Raw genomic sequence first — 17,564 nt, forward strand, 5'->3', positions numbered from 1 at the left:
CAAACAGAATAAAAAACAGATATGGTTAAGGAAATGTGTGATATACTCATATTAACAATGTAAAATACAGATGATAAACAATTTGAGTAGCATATCCAAAAAATTACTCATTGTGATAAAGTTCTATTTGTACCAGGGACACAATGTTCTATATTGAGAAAACAACATAATTACATTTTTTAAAAGTTACTACATGGGTACATCAATAGGGGGAAAAAGTCATTGGCAAATCACATTATTTATCCTACAATCCCCCCAAAAATGGGTGTATAAAAGGACCATTTTTTATTATAAGTTTATGTCTAAACCAAAGGGTAGCATTATTTGCAATAGTAGCATACTAGAAATTTTCACAGGAAATAACAGAAATTAAACAAGGGTGCTCTCTTTTCCTCCTACTAGTTGACATAATTCTAATAATGTTAGTGATAGCAAGAAGACAAAAAAAAATTAAAGGCATAAAATTGACAAAGAGGAGAGACCAGTATCCCTTTTTGCAGATGACATGATCGTTTATTTTGAAATCCCCAAAGAATCAGTAAAGTAGTTGGGACAGTGTCAAAACTGGGAGGATAGAAAAAGAATGTATGAATCAACATTTCTATGTAGTAATAACAATTTTTAGAAGAAATAATAAAAAGTCTTAATTCCATTTAGAATACCTGGGAGTCAGTCTACCATGACATACTTAAGAGTACTTGAAAGGAATAAAGAATGAATTACAATAACTGGAGGAATTAAAAAGTAATAATAAGCAAAATAATAATAGAAAAGTTTATTAGCATAATAGATTTCCGTGAGTTTGTTTCTGCTTCTTGCTTAATAATCTAGTCTTTCATGAAACCTGAGAACATTAGCTACTTGAGGAAGAACTTTTGGGAAAAGTTGAAAATAGTTTAGCCAAAAATAGTTCAGACCATCAACTTAAAGCCTGTACTACAGTGTTCTAACTTGACACTTACTGTAGTATGAAAGGTAACCAAAAAATTGAAAGGATAGATGAGGGGTTTGATTTTTTTTTTTATGGAAATGGATAGGGAAAATATTAACAGAAGATCATATAGATGGTTTTGATTAAATGATATTGGAAAGATTTTGCACAGTCAGTTCAACTAGGATATGAAGATAAGATCTCAATTGAAGAAAAAAAACCTTTTCATTAAATATCTCTTGAAAGGTTCTGATATTTAAGATACATAAAAAATGAACATAATTATATATGTGGCCAGATGATATTCATTCTCCAAGAGATACATGGTCCACGGATATGAAAAAACAATTCTCAAAAGAATTGGCAGCTACTGTTGGTGGAATTGTGAACAAATTCAACCATTCTGGAGAGCAGTTTTGAGCTGTGCCTAAAAGGGCTATAAAACTGTGCATATCCTTGGATCCAGCAATACCACTACGAGGTCTGTATCCCAAAGAGATCAAGAAAGGGGGAAAGGGGCCTATTTGTACAAAAATATTTATAGTGGCTCTTTTTGTGGTGGCCAGGAATTGGAAAGTGAGGAGATATCCCTCACTGGGAAATGACTGAACAAGTTGTATATGATTGTGATGGAATGTTACTGTGCTGTAAGGAATGATGGACAGGATGATTCAGATAAACCTGGAAAGACATGTGAACTGACACAGAGTGAAGTGAGCAAAGTCAAGAGAAAGTCGTACACAGTAGTAGCAATATTGTACAGAGAACAGCTGAATGATTTCGCTATTCTCAGCAATACAGTGATCCAAGATAGTCCCAGAAGACTCATGACGAAAAGTGCTATCCGCTTCCAGATAAAGAATTGATGGTGTCTGAATACACACCAAAGAATGTTATTTTTCACTTTCTTTCTTTCATTTCTTTTTTTGGTTCAAGTTTTCTTCCACAAGATGATTAATATGGAATTATGTTTTACATGATTGCACATATATAATATATCAGATTGCTTACCTTCTCGAGGGAGGAAGGGAAGGATGAAATTTGGGACTCAAAACTTAAAAACTCCAGTGTTAATTGTTTTTATATGTAATTGGGGGGGAAATATTATTTAAAAAAGAAGGAATTGCAAACCATTTACCACATAAGATTGCTTTAAACAACCAGAGAAACTCAAAATAACTCTTGGATTTCACCTTATACGCCCAACAAAATGTCAAAAATAATAAACAACACAAATAGTTTAGATGTTAAAAGGGCTGCAATAAGACAGACCCATTAATAAATACACTGCGTGATCTGTGAATCAGTACGACTATTCTGGAACGTAATTTAGAACAATGCTTGACAAAATCTATACCCTTTGACTCAGTGTTCTCATTGTATATATTCAGAGCATATAACGTAAGGAAGTCCAAGACAGAAAGGTCCCCTTTATGCCCAAGTAGATATTGCCACACTATGGTAGGAAAGACCTGGAAACAGAATTAGGGGAATTACTTTTAATTGTTACATGATAATAATGTAATGGAAGATGTTCATGAACTGATGCAGAGTAAATGAAGTGAACCCAGGAGAAAGAATACACACAATGACTACAATAATATAAAGAGAATAATAAAATTGAACTAAAACTGTGTAGTAATAATGAACAAGCAAGGCCCCAGAGAAAAGTTGCGAAAATGCACCTCTCTCCTTTCATTGATGGGGTCAAGAACTAGAGTTTGTGGAATATTGAATTTATTGTCAGACAGTGAATGTATTAATTGGTTTTTTCCCTTTTTTAATCATTGTTACAGAAGGCTAGCGGAGGAGGGAGAGATAAGAATGTATTAATAATGTAAAAACACAATGGGAAATAATTTGCTTTATAGGCAATTAATGTACAGGATTTCTATGATAGGTGTTATGGTTAAATTTGATTACTAATAAGTCACATAAACTTTTTTCCCTTCTCTTAGTTCTTCTAAGAATATTACTCATGAAATAAACATAGAAGCAAAATTAGGAGGCAACAACAACACCCTAATTCCTTCTGGCTCCATACTTGAGCAGTTGAAAGAAAATTGTAAGTACAGATTTGGATCAAATTCTTCTCATCTGCCACCTTTGCAAAGTATTTTTTGAAAGGCATTCAGATTTATCATAGTATGTAGAATGCTGGACTTGGAGTCAGGAAGTCCAGTCCTAGATTTTAATCCTTCAGGTATTACTAGTAAGTTACTTAGTAGCAAGTAAGTAGTCATGTGACTCTGGTCAAGTGATTTAACCTTTTTATTTGCCACTGTTTCCTAATACATACTGGTTTGTTCTGGTTTTTTTTTTTTTGTTTGTTTGTTTGTTTTGGTTTTTTTTATAGTTCTACCACCTTATTAGTTTCTTAAGCTGCGGCCCTTTCAAGATAGCATAGGAAAAAGGTTCTTTGTGGACTTTGGTAACTGCCTCTCCAGCTCTTAGAGATAGTATACACCTTTTTTAGGAAAAGTTTAAACATCATAAATGCTTAAAAATAAGCATACAGTATGGGGAAATAATAGAGGGGATGAATAAAAAAAACAAGATGAGGGTTAAATTTACAAGGTTACAATGGTCTTAATGAATCTGTGTTCTGCATGACCTTATTTTACTTGTTTTTGTTTTTTTTTTCCATTGCTGTTCTTTATTGTTAGTTGACAAGGTGACTAGTGTGTCAGCCTTCCTATATCTGTTTTCCCCTAACCCTCAACTCTAGGGAGAAGGGCCTAAGACCTTAAAGTAATCACCTTTCTCCTATAGTTGCTTCTTTTTTAAGTCCAGTTTGTGAGCTTCTGATATGTGCCTCCCTCACCTTGGAGCTGCCATGAGACACAGAGAAATCTCCCCCCTTCTTTCTCAGAAAAAAGAAAAGGCTTTTTTTTTCTTTGGCCTTCTATCACTTAGCTCTACCTTTCCTCATTCACCTTCCTTTCGGAGGTCTCTGTGCTCTGGCCTTGGGCCATTTCTTATAAAGATAGGACACATTAACGGAACATTTTTCCCATCTATGGGGCAGGGCCCAAAATGGAAAAAAGTTTCCAATTCCCTTTCTTCCTAATTAGTTATGGCTATCATTTTCTGGGCTTTTCTGATGGGAGCAGGGAACTGTCTGCACCCACTTGTAAATTAACTGATAAACTGGAGGGCATCATTCTGTAATTGTACATAAAAAGCTGGGATTATTTTCTGTTAAATGTATTGACCCTTTGCCTGCTTTTTTCCCCATCTACAGAAAAAGCCTCACCAGATTTTCTCCTAGTTCATTTCTGTAGGCACAGTATTTTATTGCCCTGAGAAACTTAGTGTTGTCTTTGTATTAGGAGACTTCATTTTCCACTAGCCCTAATCCTTTTTTTCTTTCCAATAAAAAAATCGAATCCTAGAGTCAGTCTCCAGGGATTCTACTACTAGTAAAAAGCCTAACTGTCTTGTTATTTGACTAAATGAAGTATATTTGTGGTCAATTTTATAGAAAGTTGACCATCATCAGATACTTAGTTAGGGATACACCACCATATTATAACAGTTCTTGGATTCAGTGTATGTCATTTTGACTTAACAGCACTTTTTCCAAGTACTGTAAGTAGGAAGATTTTGTCTTATAGTATTAGCATACCACTTAACACATGATTATATGTTTTTAGTGTTCTCCAATTAAAAATATTTCTTGAGCCTATTTTATTATGTAAATGGGGGCAAAACTGGGCCTGTGGTTTCATTATTATAGGGAAATCCCATCATGGAAATGGTCTGCTAATAAAGATAAAAAATTCTTTCAGTTTATAGTGTCCGATGGGTAGTTTCCAGAATCACTGAGCTATTAAAATGATTTGTCTGATTATAGAACATGGTATGTGTTAAACAGGACTTGAACCTATGTCCTTCTGAATCTTAAGGCCAGCCCTACACTACAGCACATAGAGTTACCCAGAATACCTACTCTGTATAAAATATTGTAGGGGATATAAAGAAGTATAAGAAGACTTTGATTTGTCTCTGGCCCAATCATTTTTTAGGATTAGATTATTTAGTTTCCAATTATTTTTTAGTCTATCTTTCCATGGTCCTTTATTACATATAATTTTTATTGCATCATGATCTGAAAAGGATGCATTTAATATTTCTGCCTTTCTGCATTGGATTGGATTTTTATGCCCTAGTACATGGTCAATTTTTGTGTATGTGCCATGTACCGCTGAGAAAAAAGTATATTCCTTTCTATCCCCATTCAGTTTTCTCCACAGGTCTATCATACCTAACTTTTCTAATGTTATATTCACCTCCTTAACTTCTTTCTTGTTTATTTTGTGGTTAGATTTATCTAGTTCAGAGAAGGGGAGGTTGAGGTCCCCCACTAGTATAGTTTTGCTGTCTTATTTCTTCCTGTAACTCCCTGAACTTCTCTAAGAATCTGGATGCTATACCATTTGGTGCATATATGGTTAGTGATGATATTACTTCATTGTCTATGGTGCCTTTTAGCAAGATGTAGTTTCCTTCCTTATCTCTTTTGATAAGATCTATTTTTGCTTTTGCTTTGTCTGAAATTAGGATTGCTACCCCTGCTTTTTTTACTTCAGCTGAAGCATAATATATTTTGCTCCAGCCTTTTACCTTTACCCTGTATGTGTCACTCTTTTTCAAGTATGTTTCCTGTAAACAACATATTGTAGTATTGTGGTTTTTAATCCAATCTGCTATATACTTCTGTTTTATGGGAGAGTTCATCCCATTCACATTTACAGTTATGATTACTATCTGTGTCTTTTTCTCCATCCTTTTTTTCCCCCCTGTTTATGCTTTTCTTTCTCCTTTCTCCTTTCCCCCCCTCACTAGTATTTCGCTTTTGACCAGTGCCTGCTACGGTCCCACCTCCCTTCTATTATCCCTTTCCCTTTTCTTCCCCTTTACCCTTACTGCTTCTTCCCTCCCTTCTATCACCCCTCCCTTTTCTTTCCCCCCTTCCTTTTCTTCCCCTTTCCCTTCCTACTACCTATAGTGCAAGTTAGATTTCTATACCTAACTGATTATGTTATTCCCTTCTTGAGCCAAATCTGATGAGAGTAAGGTTCAAACAATGCTAATCCCCCTCCCTTCTATACCTCTGCTCTAATAGGTTTTTGTGTCTTTTCCTGTAATGTAATTTACCCTTGTCTGCCTCCTCCTTTCTCAGTACATTTTCTTAGCTCAGACTAATCCACTTACTCAGATCCGTTTAACCCACTTGATTAAATTTTTTTTTGTCATTACATCGAAGTCAACTTATATCCACTCCCTTTATGTATACTCCTTTAACATGGAATAATAACAATACAGTTCCCAAGAGTTGCAAGTGTCATCTTCCCTTGTAGGGATGTAAACATTTTGCCCTTATTAACAACACATTGTATCTTTCTGTCCCATTTACCTTTTTATGTCTCTCTTGAATCTTGTAGTTGAAGATCAAATTTTTGGTTGAGCTCTGATCTTTTTATCAGGAACATTTGGAAGTTCCCTATTTCGTTGAATATCCATCTCCTTCCCTGAAAAATCACGCTCATTTTCGCTGGGTAGTTAATCCTTGGCTGGATTCCTTTGCTTACGGAATATCATGTTCCATGCCCTATGGTCTTTTAATGTAGAGGCTGCAAGGTAATCCTGACTGTGGTTCCATGATATTTAAATTGTTTCTTTCTGGCTGCTTGCAGTAATTTCTTTTTAATCTGGTAATTTTGGAATTTAGCGATTATATTCCTTGGCATTTTCAATTTGGGATCTCTTTCAGGCGGGGAGTGATGGATTCTTTCTGGTTATTTTACCTTCAGGTTATAGGACTTCAGGGCAGTTTTCCTTTATGATTTCCTGAAGGATGTTGTCTAGGCTCTTTTTTTCATCATGACTTTCAGGTAGGCCTGTAATTTTTAAATTATCTCTTCTGGATCGATTTTCCAGGTCAGCTGTTTTACCCATGAGGTATTTTACGTTTTCATCTATTTTTTAATTTTTTAGTTTCCGTTTGACTGATTCTTGCTCTCTCATAGAGTCATTAGTTTCCATTTGTTCAGTTCTAATTTTTAACATTGTTTTTTTCTGTTAGATTTTGTACTTTGTTCTCCAATTGGTCAATTGTATTTTAAGGGATTTATTTTCTTCATTGTACTTTTTTTCCAGTTGGCCAATTGTACTTTTAAAGGACTCCTGTACCTCTCTCATTTGACTTTTAAAATCCTTTTTGAGTTCTTCTAGAAGGCTTTTTGGGCTTCAGACCAGTTCATATTCCCTTTTGATGTTGCAGATGTGGGTTTGATGACAGTGTTGTCCTCTTCAGAATTTCTGTCTTGATCTTCACTCTTCTCATAATATGATTCTATCACACATTTCTTTTTACTCATGGTGTTTCTTTATTCCCTGGCCTTTAAAGAGATTAAGCTCTCCTGCTGGGGAGCAGAGGGCACTGACCCAAGCTTCTAGTGTTGAGAGCCTAGGTCTTGGTCACTGGCTTTGTGTGCTGGGGCCTCTTATGTTGGCAATTGGAGGCTGTAGGGTTCTGGCAGCTTATCTGGTATTGGGCTGGAATCAGCAAGGTTGGGACTTTCAGGTAAATCTAGGTTGCCTGCTTTTCCTTTCCTTAGTGCCTTTTAGATAAGTGCTGCCAGGTGTTTATCTGCCTGGGGCCCCTCGCAGTGCTGCCTCCCTTATTTCTGTTGAGGTACTGGGAGACTTCTTTGCTGTAGAATGCCGAGGCACCTGGTGGTTTTCTGAGCTGGTTTCCACCAGTTACCCCACCCTCACTGAGGCACTCGGAGGTACAGCCGTTGGCGTTTGCCTGCTCGACCACCTGGGCTTCGGGATCCCCTCCTGGTTGGCAGTTGGAGGCTGTAGGGTTCTGACAGCATACCTGGTGTTGGGCTGGAATCAACAAGGCTGGAACTTTTTGGCACCTCTAGGGTGCTTTCTTCAGCTCCTTTCAGACGAATGCTGCCAGGTGCTTATCTGCCTGGGGCCCTTTGTAGTAGTGCTGCTTCCCTTATTTTTGCTGAGGCACTGGGAGACCCATTTGCTGTAGAATGCCGAGGCACTAGAATCTCCTCCTGGTGTGCTAAAGTGGGTCTTTCTACTAGCTGGCTGGGTGACTCCTGTTTCATACTGCTTCCCTTCGCCTAGGGTAAGAGGGGCCTTTCCCGTTAATCCCTCTAGCTACCTGGGCTACTGCACTGCTGCACCCTGTCTTTCTTCTGGTTCAGCTGTTCCAGGGTTTTTTCTGGGGTGATATTTTCTGGGTTTTCAGAGGTTGATAGGGGAGGGTGAGAGTGACTACCTTTTTACTCCGCCATCTTGGCTCCAGGAAGTGGAAGTTCCCGAATCTAAGCCTGGCCTTTTTTCTCTAGTTTATGAACTGCATTAAGAAAAAGATTTATTTCTTCTGTATATTCACCATTTTGGGGCATATATTACAAATAAGTATTTAAGTAGTTGACTGATTTATAAAGCAATCGTTCATCCTAGCTACTCTAACCATAAATACCTACTTAGGCCTTACTGCGGCTGTTCACAGAGTTTCATTACCTGATTTAACTTATCATTTATAAGTGTTTCCAAAAATAAGGGGGTGAGGGAGGGATTAAAAATCGGTGTTTATAATGCATTTCCTAATTAGCCATGCTAGTATGTCAAAGCTTGGAACCTGAAAGTTAAAATCTTTGTAACTTTCTTCCTGTGTTATATATGTGTCTATTCTAGGTGCTAACCATGCCAATTCCCCTTTGGGGCCTGTATTCTTCACTCCTGGCTTGAAAGTCCCATGTAGAAACAGCAATCCAGTTTTAAATGTCCCTAAACCTAAAGAGCTTGGTCTCTCCACTAATGACAAAGAAATACTATTTCATCCAAACTTTAAAGTGGATGGATTAAAAAATGAAGCAAAAGTAAGTTTATAAATTAGAAAAAAATAAGGTGATGGGTGTCCGCTGTGCTGCTGTGTAATCTGGTGAGGAAGCATATGCCATATTAACTAATAATGATTAATATGAATTGTTTGTGCTTTCTCTCTTAAAGTACCTTGTATTTAACCATTTGGGATTTATTTGGATTTATTATCTTTATATTCGTCTTTTTTATATTCATATATTGCTATATGCATGTGTGTAAATATATACCCATATACATGCACATGTGCACACATATAATTATGTATGTATTTGTCTCTCTAGTGCCTAGCACAATACCTGTCACATAGTAGATGCTTAACAAATACTTGTTGATTGATTTAATTCTGTTTGCTAAATAAATTTTACTATTATATAAAAGTATTGGTCACTTTTATACAACAGGGGATAATAATTTCACCAACATCAGACTCAAATATTTTGCCAAGCAGTTTGGATTCAGATGATTGTGCTTCATTGGTTTCACAATCTGCCAACTACTTTGAACATCATAGAGAAGTCCCTCCTCCCAAGATTTCTGACAGTGAAAATCTGCTAAGAACACCTACGCCTCCAGAAGTAACTACAATTCCGGATGATATCTTCCAGGTTATTTTTTTCTTAAGTACATGCATTATGTTTGATATTTCTGTTTTGTTCAAACAATTTCAAAGACCCAGATTAAGAACTGCCCTCTACCTTCATCTAAAACCAATCCAGAAAGAATTTTTTAAAAATACTACTTCCTAACTCCTCCATATCCTTGCTTAATCAGTTATTCCCTTTCCCTCTCATATGTCTTCACTTTTCTTTTTCACTGGTTCCTTATCTCACTGATCACTTTTCCTTTAACCTGTTACCACTTCAAGCCACATTACTGCAACAAGTAATCTGCTTTCAGTGTTTCTTCTTCATTATCCAGTCACACCTTCATTCTCTACAACCTTCCTTACAATGTAAATTTAAGTTTCCTTGAAATTCCTTACAATTTCTGCATCCACTATTTTATTGAATTACTTTCTCAAAAAAGAAAAGTAAGACAGAAATTACTCTTTCAGAGGTTCTTCTTCTCCCTGATCTTTCTCTAGCATATGACATGCTATTGAGTAGACTTTGCTTCTTTGGTTTCTGTGACATACTGTTCTTGGTTTTTCTGCCCAACATTTCCCATCCAGCTACATTCCTGCACTTCTCCAAGATCACTTCAGCCCTGGAACTTACACCTCTGTCCCTGGAGGCCATTCCCTCCGTTTAATTAAAAGGTAGAGACCCCTCCTCCAGAACTTCCATTTAAGAAGGTACCCAGGTCAGTTGTTTCTTCATTTCCTACTAGATTATAAACTCCTTGAGAACAAGAACTTGTTTGCCTTTCTTTGTATCCCCAATGTTTAACATAATTCCTGGCACATAGTAGGCACTTGATGAGTGTTTATTGACTAACACAACTGATCCTTAAATATTGGCCCTCTTCTGTTTGCTGTACTCTCCTTTGGCAAGCTTATCCACTTGTGACCTGAAAACCTCCAGCCATGGCCTCATTTGAGTTCCATCTCTTCATTTCCACAACTGCCTGCTAGACGTCTCTGATTATTACCCCATGTTCATAATGTCCAAAAACAGATTCATAGCCTTCTCCAAAATCTTTTTTTCCTTATTTCTGTTACTGGTACCAGCCATTCTAGTTACACAGGCATAAACCTTGACATATTTTTTTTTTACCCCTTGCTCTCTGTTCCACACATTCAACCAGTTACCAGTTCAGTAGACTTGTATTACATACTGATATGTGCTACTGTACTTGACACTGAAGACATAACAGTGAGAGATAGCTCTTGCCCTGTAGGAACTTAAAGTCTAATAAGGGATATAAGGCATACACAAATATCTTACATATTTAAACATGGTAAGTGCATAAAATACTTATAAAGTTGGTATGCAAGTTCTGAAGAGGAAGAGAATGCTTTTCAGATAGGGATGTTATAGAAGGTTTCATAGAGAGGAGACTTGTCATAGTGAACCCGATACCTCACCTTCTATTTTAGGGTAGCTCTGATGTTTAAAAACTACTTTTCTTATATTGAGATGAAATTTTCTACTTTGTAACTGCTATACATTCTGGCTTTCAGAGCTACATAGAACAAGTCTTAATCCCTAATCCTTCTTTCTACGCACAAATGCAGGCCTTGCCTCATTCTCACCTCCAGGTCTCAAATAAAATGTTTACTTTCTCCACATTATTGTTAACTTTTCTAAAGGGCATATATACTGCAAACATAATTTACTTACGCATCTTTGTGTACATAGACACATAATACACACTAGGATTTTTCCAAAAATATTCTAAAGACAGAATGTTGATGTTTTTCTAAGTGTTTTTAGTTACCTTCCAAATGTACTTTTTTCAGATAATGTAGCAAAAATGTTTTGTTTTGTTTTTAAAATTTTAGCTGTTATCAAAGTATGATTCAAAATTAGCCACTCCAATAGCATTTAAACCAGGATCCAGCAAAGCACTTTATCCCAAATTTAAATGAAACGTTACTCAAGAGGGATACAACAAAGTAAACTACTAAAAAGAGTAAGTAATTTTATTGTATTCTAAAGAAGTTACTGTCTTGTTTGGAAAATTTTTTTAAAAGCTTTTTTTGTCTATTTTTTTACAGTTGATAATTTGTCATAACTACTCTGCTCGCCCAGATTCTATTAACATATTTCACGATATGAAACAGCGCTAAAGAACACAGAGATGGGAAGAGCAGCTGTACCAAACCTAATATACTTAGAAGAGTTCCATGCAGGCAACAAAATAATTTTTAAGGCACTTGAGAGATTCTCAAGGGACCTGAAACAAGAAACATAAACCTTTAAAACAAAATAGACCTTATTTCTACTCCCCCAAAAAGTGATAAAGTATCAATAATTCAACCAATATGGCTGCTTTCCTATTTCTGCAAAATCTTTAGGGGAATAATTTATATATTGAAGGCATTTATATTTCTATATTAAGGACATAATGAAGATAGGAGGAGAGAATTGGCATGTTTTACAAATAAAATTACCTTTTTTACAATTTAATTAATGTTGTAGGGAATACACGTTACCATTCTTTTTTCTGTTTGTTAAAAAAGGAGGAAATTTTTGCTGGTGGAGCAAAGTACCGCCTAAAAGACTCACTTCTTTTTACAAGTCAAAATTATGTAAGAATCCTTGAAAAATCAAGAGATCTCTGACCTTCTGATTATGAATATAAAAGAGGAAGGATATATGCTTACCAACAATGTTTGCCACTGTTCTAGATGATATTCAGCATATAGGCCCAATGGAAGAAGGATTCCCCATAGATGGTAAAGTCCTCCAAATATTCCTGTTTCCATTGATCATAAAAGAGTTCATCCTGCCTACCAAAACGGGAAAAAACAAATGGTTGAAGAATATCTATTTTCCAGGCCATGGGTGGACAGCACATAGAGCTGGTTCATTGTTATGTAGATCTTGGGCAGAACTGTAGATAAATGCTGATCTGGGACTAGATCTAAAGAGGCAGAGAATGAACTAGATTGCTTTAGGAAAATTGTGTGGTGCTTTTAATGACTTCAGGATTCTTCCTGAAAGAAAAGTCCATCTTTTTTAACAGAAGTATTTTATTGTTGATGCTATGCAGTTGTAAGTAACAGAATAGCAGTCTGTTGAAGAAGACTTAAAGTTGTCAGCCAACCAGAGGGCAGTAGAGGCACAAGCTGACGTTTATAAAGTATTCTTATACTCTTCCCATTGGATCCCTAAAGTAATTCTGTGAAGTCTAGATTCTGTTATTGTGCCTATTTTACAAACAGGGAACCTGAGGCTCATGAAAGGTAGAGTAATCACACAATCTCAGGTGGTAAGCATTCAGGGTAAGATTTAATCTAAGTCTCCTGATTGTAGATCCAGTACTCTACCTACTTTGTCACAATGCCTCTCTAACGAAGAATTGAAGAAGAAAAAGTATAAAGGGTGGGTGGCAGTGCCATTAAACAGAAAAGGAGCTGAACTGATCATGAAACGAGAGATTAATAATTCATTGGTAGCCTGCTTGGTTCATTGGTATCCACACAATGTCTAGAGATAGCTAGGTAGAAAGAATTTAGTAAGTGCTTCCTCTGTGCCATAAACAGTGTTTAGTTTGTATGTTGTATGTATGTTTGTATGCACTTGGCATACAAAACAAGGAACTAGATTATTCTCAAGGAATTTTCGAGCGAATGTGATTCAGAGGGTATCCGTGGTCAGGACATAGCTGTACTGCTAAGGAAATGGAATGGGCCAGAGAGTGCATTGAGCTGAGGGTAAAGTGAGCATGACTGGAGCCTTTGGTGAAATGGTGTCTCTGCCACAAGTCCTTCTTTCCTAATTAGCAAGTACTTGGCCAGGATCAAGAGGAAGTCTCTAGCATATTGGGTAGACCCCCAGTGGAGAATTTTCAGAAGGATCTAAATAGGAATTGCACAGTATGAGAAGACATGGGTAGTGTTGAAGAACTGGCTCAGTACCCTGAGATTTCTTGCTTAAATAAGGCATTTCTTTATTTCTTATAGCTATAGGGGAGAGATTCAAATATTCTTAGTGTTTTGAAGAAGCTTCTTAAACCTAAACAAAAGTCAGTATTTTTATAATCTTTGTATAGATGAAAAAGATATATGGAGGTATTTAGACATCATTGAGTTAATACAGAGTTGGAAGACAAATGATAGATGTAAAAAGTTGATTTATTGAGGCAAAAGCACAGTTCCTGAACAGTTTCTGGAAGCAAGTAACATTAGCAGGGTAATTGATTACAGCAAGCCGAGCAGGTATTTTCATTTGTTTTGCCTAGAAACAACAAGCTTCCCCAGGATATAGACGGTTTACCATAATCCTTCAGGTTAGCATCATCTAACCTACCAATATCTCTGTGTAATAATGTCAAGCTCTTAAACAGACGTAAAGTCTTGATGCCAAATTACTCATGTTTTGTGCTTCTAGAGCACAAGGACCATCCTAGAATTTGGGACTTGCTTCATGGTCAGTGAGTCTGATGAGGCAACCATCATCACTTCTGTACTGGTGATCATTGTAGAGATCAAGGTCCATTAGATAGGCCTGTTTCCTTTGGGAAGAATTAAGTGGTGGCAGAAAGCTTGGGAGAAGTAGCAAGTTAGGATAATGACACATAAGAGATGAGATTCTTCTTGTGACCCACCTTTCATACTAAGGGCTACCCAGTATGAATCAGTTGTGAGCAGATCATGGGTGGGGAGGGGAGAGTATCATTATGAAACTTATTAATTGCATTACTATGCAGTTAATACTGTGTAACTTTGCCAGGAAAGTCAGGGATATAGGTATAACATTGTTCTGTTATAGCATGGAACTCATTTTGTTAACTAATCAGTGGGCTATCTGTTCTGTGTGGGATTCTCTATACCCATGTAACAGTCCATTCCCACAGACATAGTAGTTGGCTTTGCTCCAAGGTGGCAAGTCCTCTTCACCAGTGGATAATCTATCCAGCACTGGTCTTAAACAACCCTCCCAGTCAGCATTTGGCTTGACATCAGTTAGGGGTGATCATGGTGAATCAAAACTGTTGGAGTCAGTGTCCTCCTTGTAGTGTAATGCATAGAAAACCTTGGCAATTTGCTTTTGTAGGTAGTATAGATGATAAAGAGAACTTAGTATAAGTTCTTAAACTGATAGACTTCTGCCATGAACAGAGCCACAAGATTAGATGGTATAGAAGAGTTTCCTCTGATTCTTTCAGCAAGTATGGCTTGAGAATTGACATCAGTATTTTTTTCTCTTTCTTTGCCTAGCCACAGTGTTCTTTATTTCTTGTAGCTGCAGGGGAAAAGACATTCATATCCGCACTGGTGCTCTTCCCACCTGGCTGAGCAAGACAGATTGTCTTTATGATCTTGGAAAAATGGGCACCATATTTAGTGATAAATCATTTTAAATCAGTTTGTTCTAAGAGCGGCAGAACACCCTTTCTGTTTCAAGGCTAAACCCACATAAAAGTTATCTTTAGTCTACAGGAGATAAATGAAGTCAGTACAGGGTTTGAGGGAATTCATCCCACAGTCTTCATTTTAGAGAAAATTTAAAAGAACAGCTTTTATTGCAAATATTCAGATTTCCCAATTTGTAGTTTAAAAATTCATTGGTAATGCCAGAGAAACTTCATTTAGAAATCCTACATAAATTTAGTTTGGTACACCTTGTCATTTTTGTATCCTTTTCTTGATCCCAGATTGGGCATATCTGAGGACAGAAAGAAATCTATTCAAATTGGGGAAATTCCCATTTTCTTTTAAAATTGACTCCATTTTTTATCCTTTCTCACATATGGGTTTATATATACTTAACAGAGAAAGAAGCTAAATTTTACTCTTTCATTTGAAATGATAGAAAAATAGTTAACTTTCTGGACTCATTCTAGTTTTCCTTTGGGCAGGCTTTTAGTTTTTCTCTTTGCCACACCACAGAAATATAACTTTTATGGTTACTTTTTATTTCTTTTTTGCACTTTTATTTTTCAAGGGACTTATTTTTTGCCTTTTCCTCCCCTTGAATCATCCTGTGCTTAAAAATTCCACTTTTCTGAAGCTGACAAACCGTAGAACAATAAAGGATATACAAATAAGCCCGAATTCCTTCAGGAGAGGCAAGGCTACCTTACAGGGGTACGTTAGAGCACCACCACCCCTTCTCTGCCCCCCCCAACTCAGTTTGTGCCAGATCATACTCCTATAATACGTAAGTCAGTGGCTAAAGTAGAAATGACCAGCAGCTGGAGACAACTATAAACTTGACAGGGAGAGCCAACCACCAAGACCTGGGGAAAAAAAACTCCACAACTGCTGTAAAGAATTAGAAACAAGACAAAACAGCAGCCAGGACCCTGGGGAGAAAACGATTTAGAATCATCAGAACAGCAGACATCACAGCCTTGTCTAGAAAAACTGCAACAAAAACAGAGGAATCAACCTCAAGCAAAACCAGATATTGGCTGCCCGGATCTTCGGTAGTAACGACAAGAAAGCATGATCCTTTCAAACCATACATATAACATATCAGGTTCTGACACCAGATGCTTAAACCCAGAAGGACCAGCCTCGAAACTAGGACAGTTTGTCAAACCCTATGACAAAAGATTTTTCCTACCCATAGGCCTTTGTAGTAATGTCAAAATCTAGAAGCACGTCAAAAAAAAAAAGACATAGAAACTTGATTCCATATACTTTCATTAGGGCCATAAAATAATTCAAGATAGTGTCATCAACCAGTTATCAGCATATAATTGATTCCCCGTTAAAATTTTTGTGGCGTAAATCCAGTTTACCTGTTGGTGGTTGACCTCTTGAATGGGGTGTGCTTTCTTTTTTGTTCTTACAGGTAAATAGGGTGGCTCATATGGTTGAGCCAACAGGAAAAATTTGGAGCAAATCAATCTTCTTTACTAGTCAGTCTCATTTTTGCTTATTGCCACCATGTTATGGTGAAAATGAGCAAGGTATGGGAGTAAATTTTTGAGTGCAGTTGTACACCATGGATGTGGACTCAATCTTAAGGTCTTAGAGGTGGGAAGCCCATTCACAGGGAAGAGCAAAATAATAAAGTACTGGATCAGGAGGATCCTGTCCTTGCCTTTGTTGGACTGTCATCCTGACCTTCCTAGCAGTCTGTCATCACCTGTAACTCATATGAATGTGCCATTCCAGAACCCTTGGTGGTATCTGACATTTTTCGCTAGCATGGTAGGTTGCTGTTTTTTCAACATGAACACTTTTACCAGGATAAAAGTGAGATCATAAACCAGTAACTAGCCCCACGAGATTGTGCTTTTACACAGCAGTACTATTCCTTTCCCTCAAAGCAAGATGAGATTTATTACCATTAGTAACATTTACTAACCATTAGTTGGTGTGTATGGGGATTTATTTACAACTCTAACATAATTTTTGAAAAACATAAGGGTTTATTCAGTGGAGTTCTGATTTCCAAGGAACAAATTGTCATCATTTACAGTATGGTAGTCTAGTTCACATTTTGATTACATTCCAAATATTCCCAGTTTGAACTACATGGTATTCACAATATGCCTACTCATTATTGCGAAGCAAAGTGATTATAAAAATATTGGAATGAGTTCAGTATCAAATAAACTAAAGTGCTGTGAAGCGTGTAGTAGGAAGGGAAGAACATGCAGGTAGCTTTACACATTGTGTATTGACAAACTTACTCAGATGTTTTAAGCTTAGAAAATTCATTTAGTCTTAAGCTCAGTTTTTTGAATTCCATGTTCAAAGGATTACTGAATGCCCATTAAAATATATAGGCATATTTCTGATTTGAATTTATTTTGGGGCTTAAAATTCATGACCTGCTCTCAACCTGTCAGTTATAAAAATCATACTTGTTCTTCCTCTGCTGTTGGGGAATCAGAAATTAAAGACAACAGGGCTTGTTATTGGTTAATGCCTGCTGCAGTTAATTACATTAAAAACATTTTTTTTGGCTTTTATGCTTAGGGTTTTCTTTCAATGTCCAGAACATCTTCAGTCCTTGTTATCTTTTAATTGAATTTTAAGTTTTCATTGTGCTGATTCAAATTTTTTGTAATTATTTGTCTCAGTTGCTAATGTTGTCTTATCCATTCAGTTTTCTGAATATTCAGTAGCTTGCAAATATCTTGCAAG

General features: G+C 36.6%; 1 protein-coding gene across 1 annotated transcript in view; it reads left to right on the forward strand.

The window, feature by feature from the left end:
* Window positions 1-16,081, forward strand: part of SKA3 (spindle and kinetochore associated complex subunit 3) — a 28,826-nt gene extending 12,745 nt beyond the window's left edge. Inside the window, exons 5-9 of the mRNA XM_027835162.1 lie at window positions 2,890-2,996; window positions 8,663-8,847; window positions 9,253-9,456; window positions 11,295-11,425; window positions 11,511-16,081. Coding sequence (XP_027690963.1) covers window positions 2,890-2,996; window positions 8,663-8,847; window positions 9,253-9,456; window positions 11,295-11,381 — 583 coding nt within the window. The 3' untranslated portion in view covers window positions 11,382-11,425; window positions 11,511-16,081. The remainder of the gene's footprint in view (window positions 1-2,889; window positions 2,997-8,662; window positions 8,848-9,252; window positions 9,457-11,294; window positions 11,426-11,510) is intronic.
* Window positions 16,082-17,564: the final 1,483 nt, after the last annotated feature.

This window comes from Vombatus ursinus, unplaced genomic scaffold (genome assembly GCF_900497805.2).
Source record: "Vombatus ursinus unplaced genomic scaffold, bare-nosed wombat genome assembly UNPS02014813.1, whole genome shotgun sequence".
NCBI lineage: Eukaryota > Metazoa > Chordata > Mammalia > Diprotodontia > Vombatidae > Vombatus > Vombatus ursinus.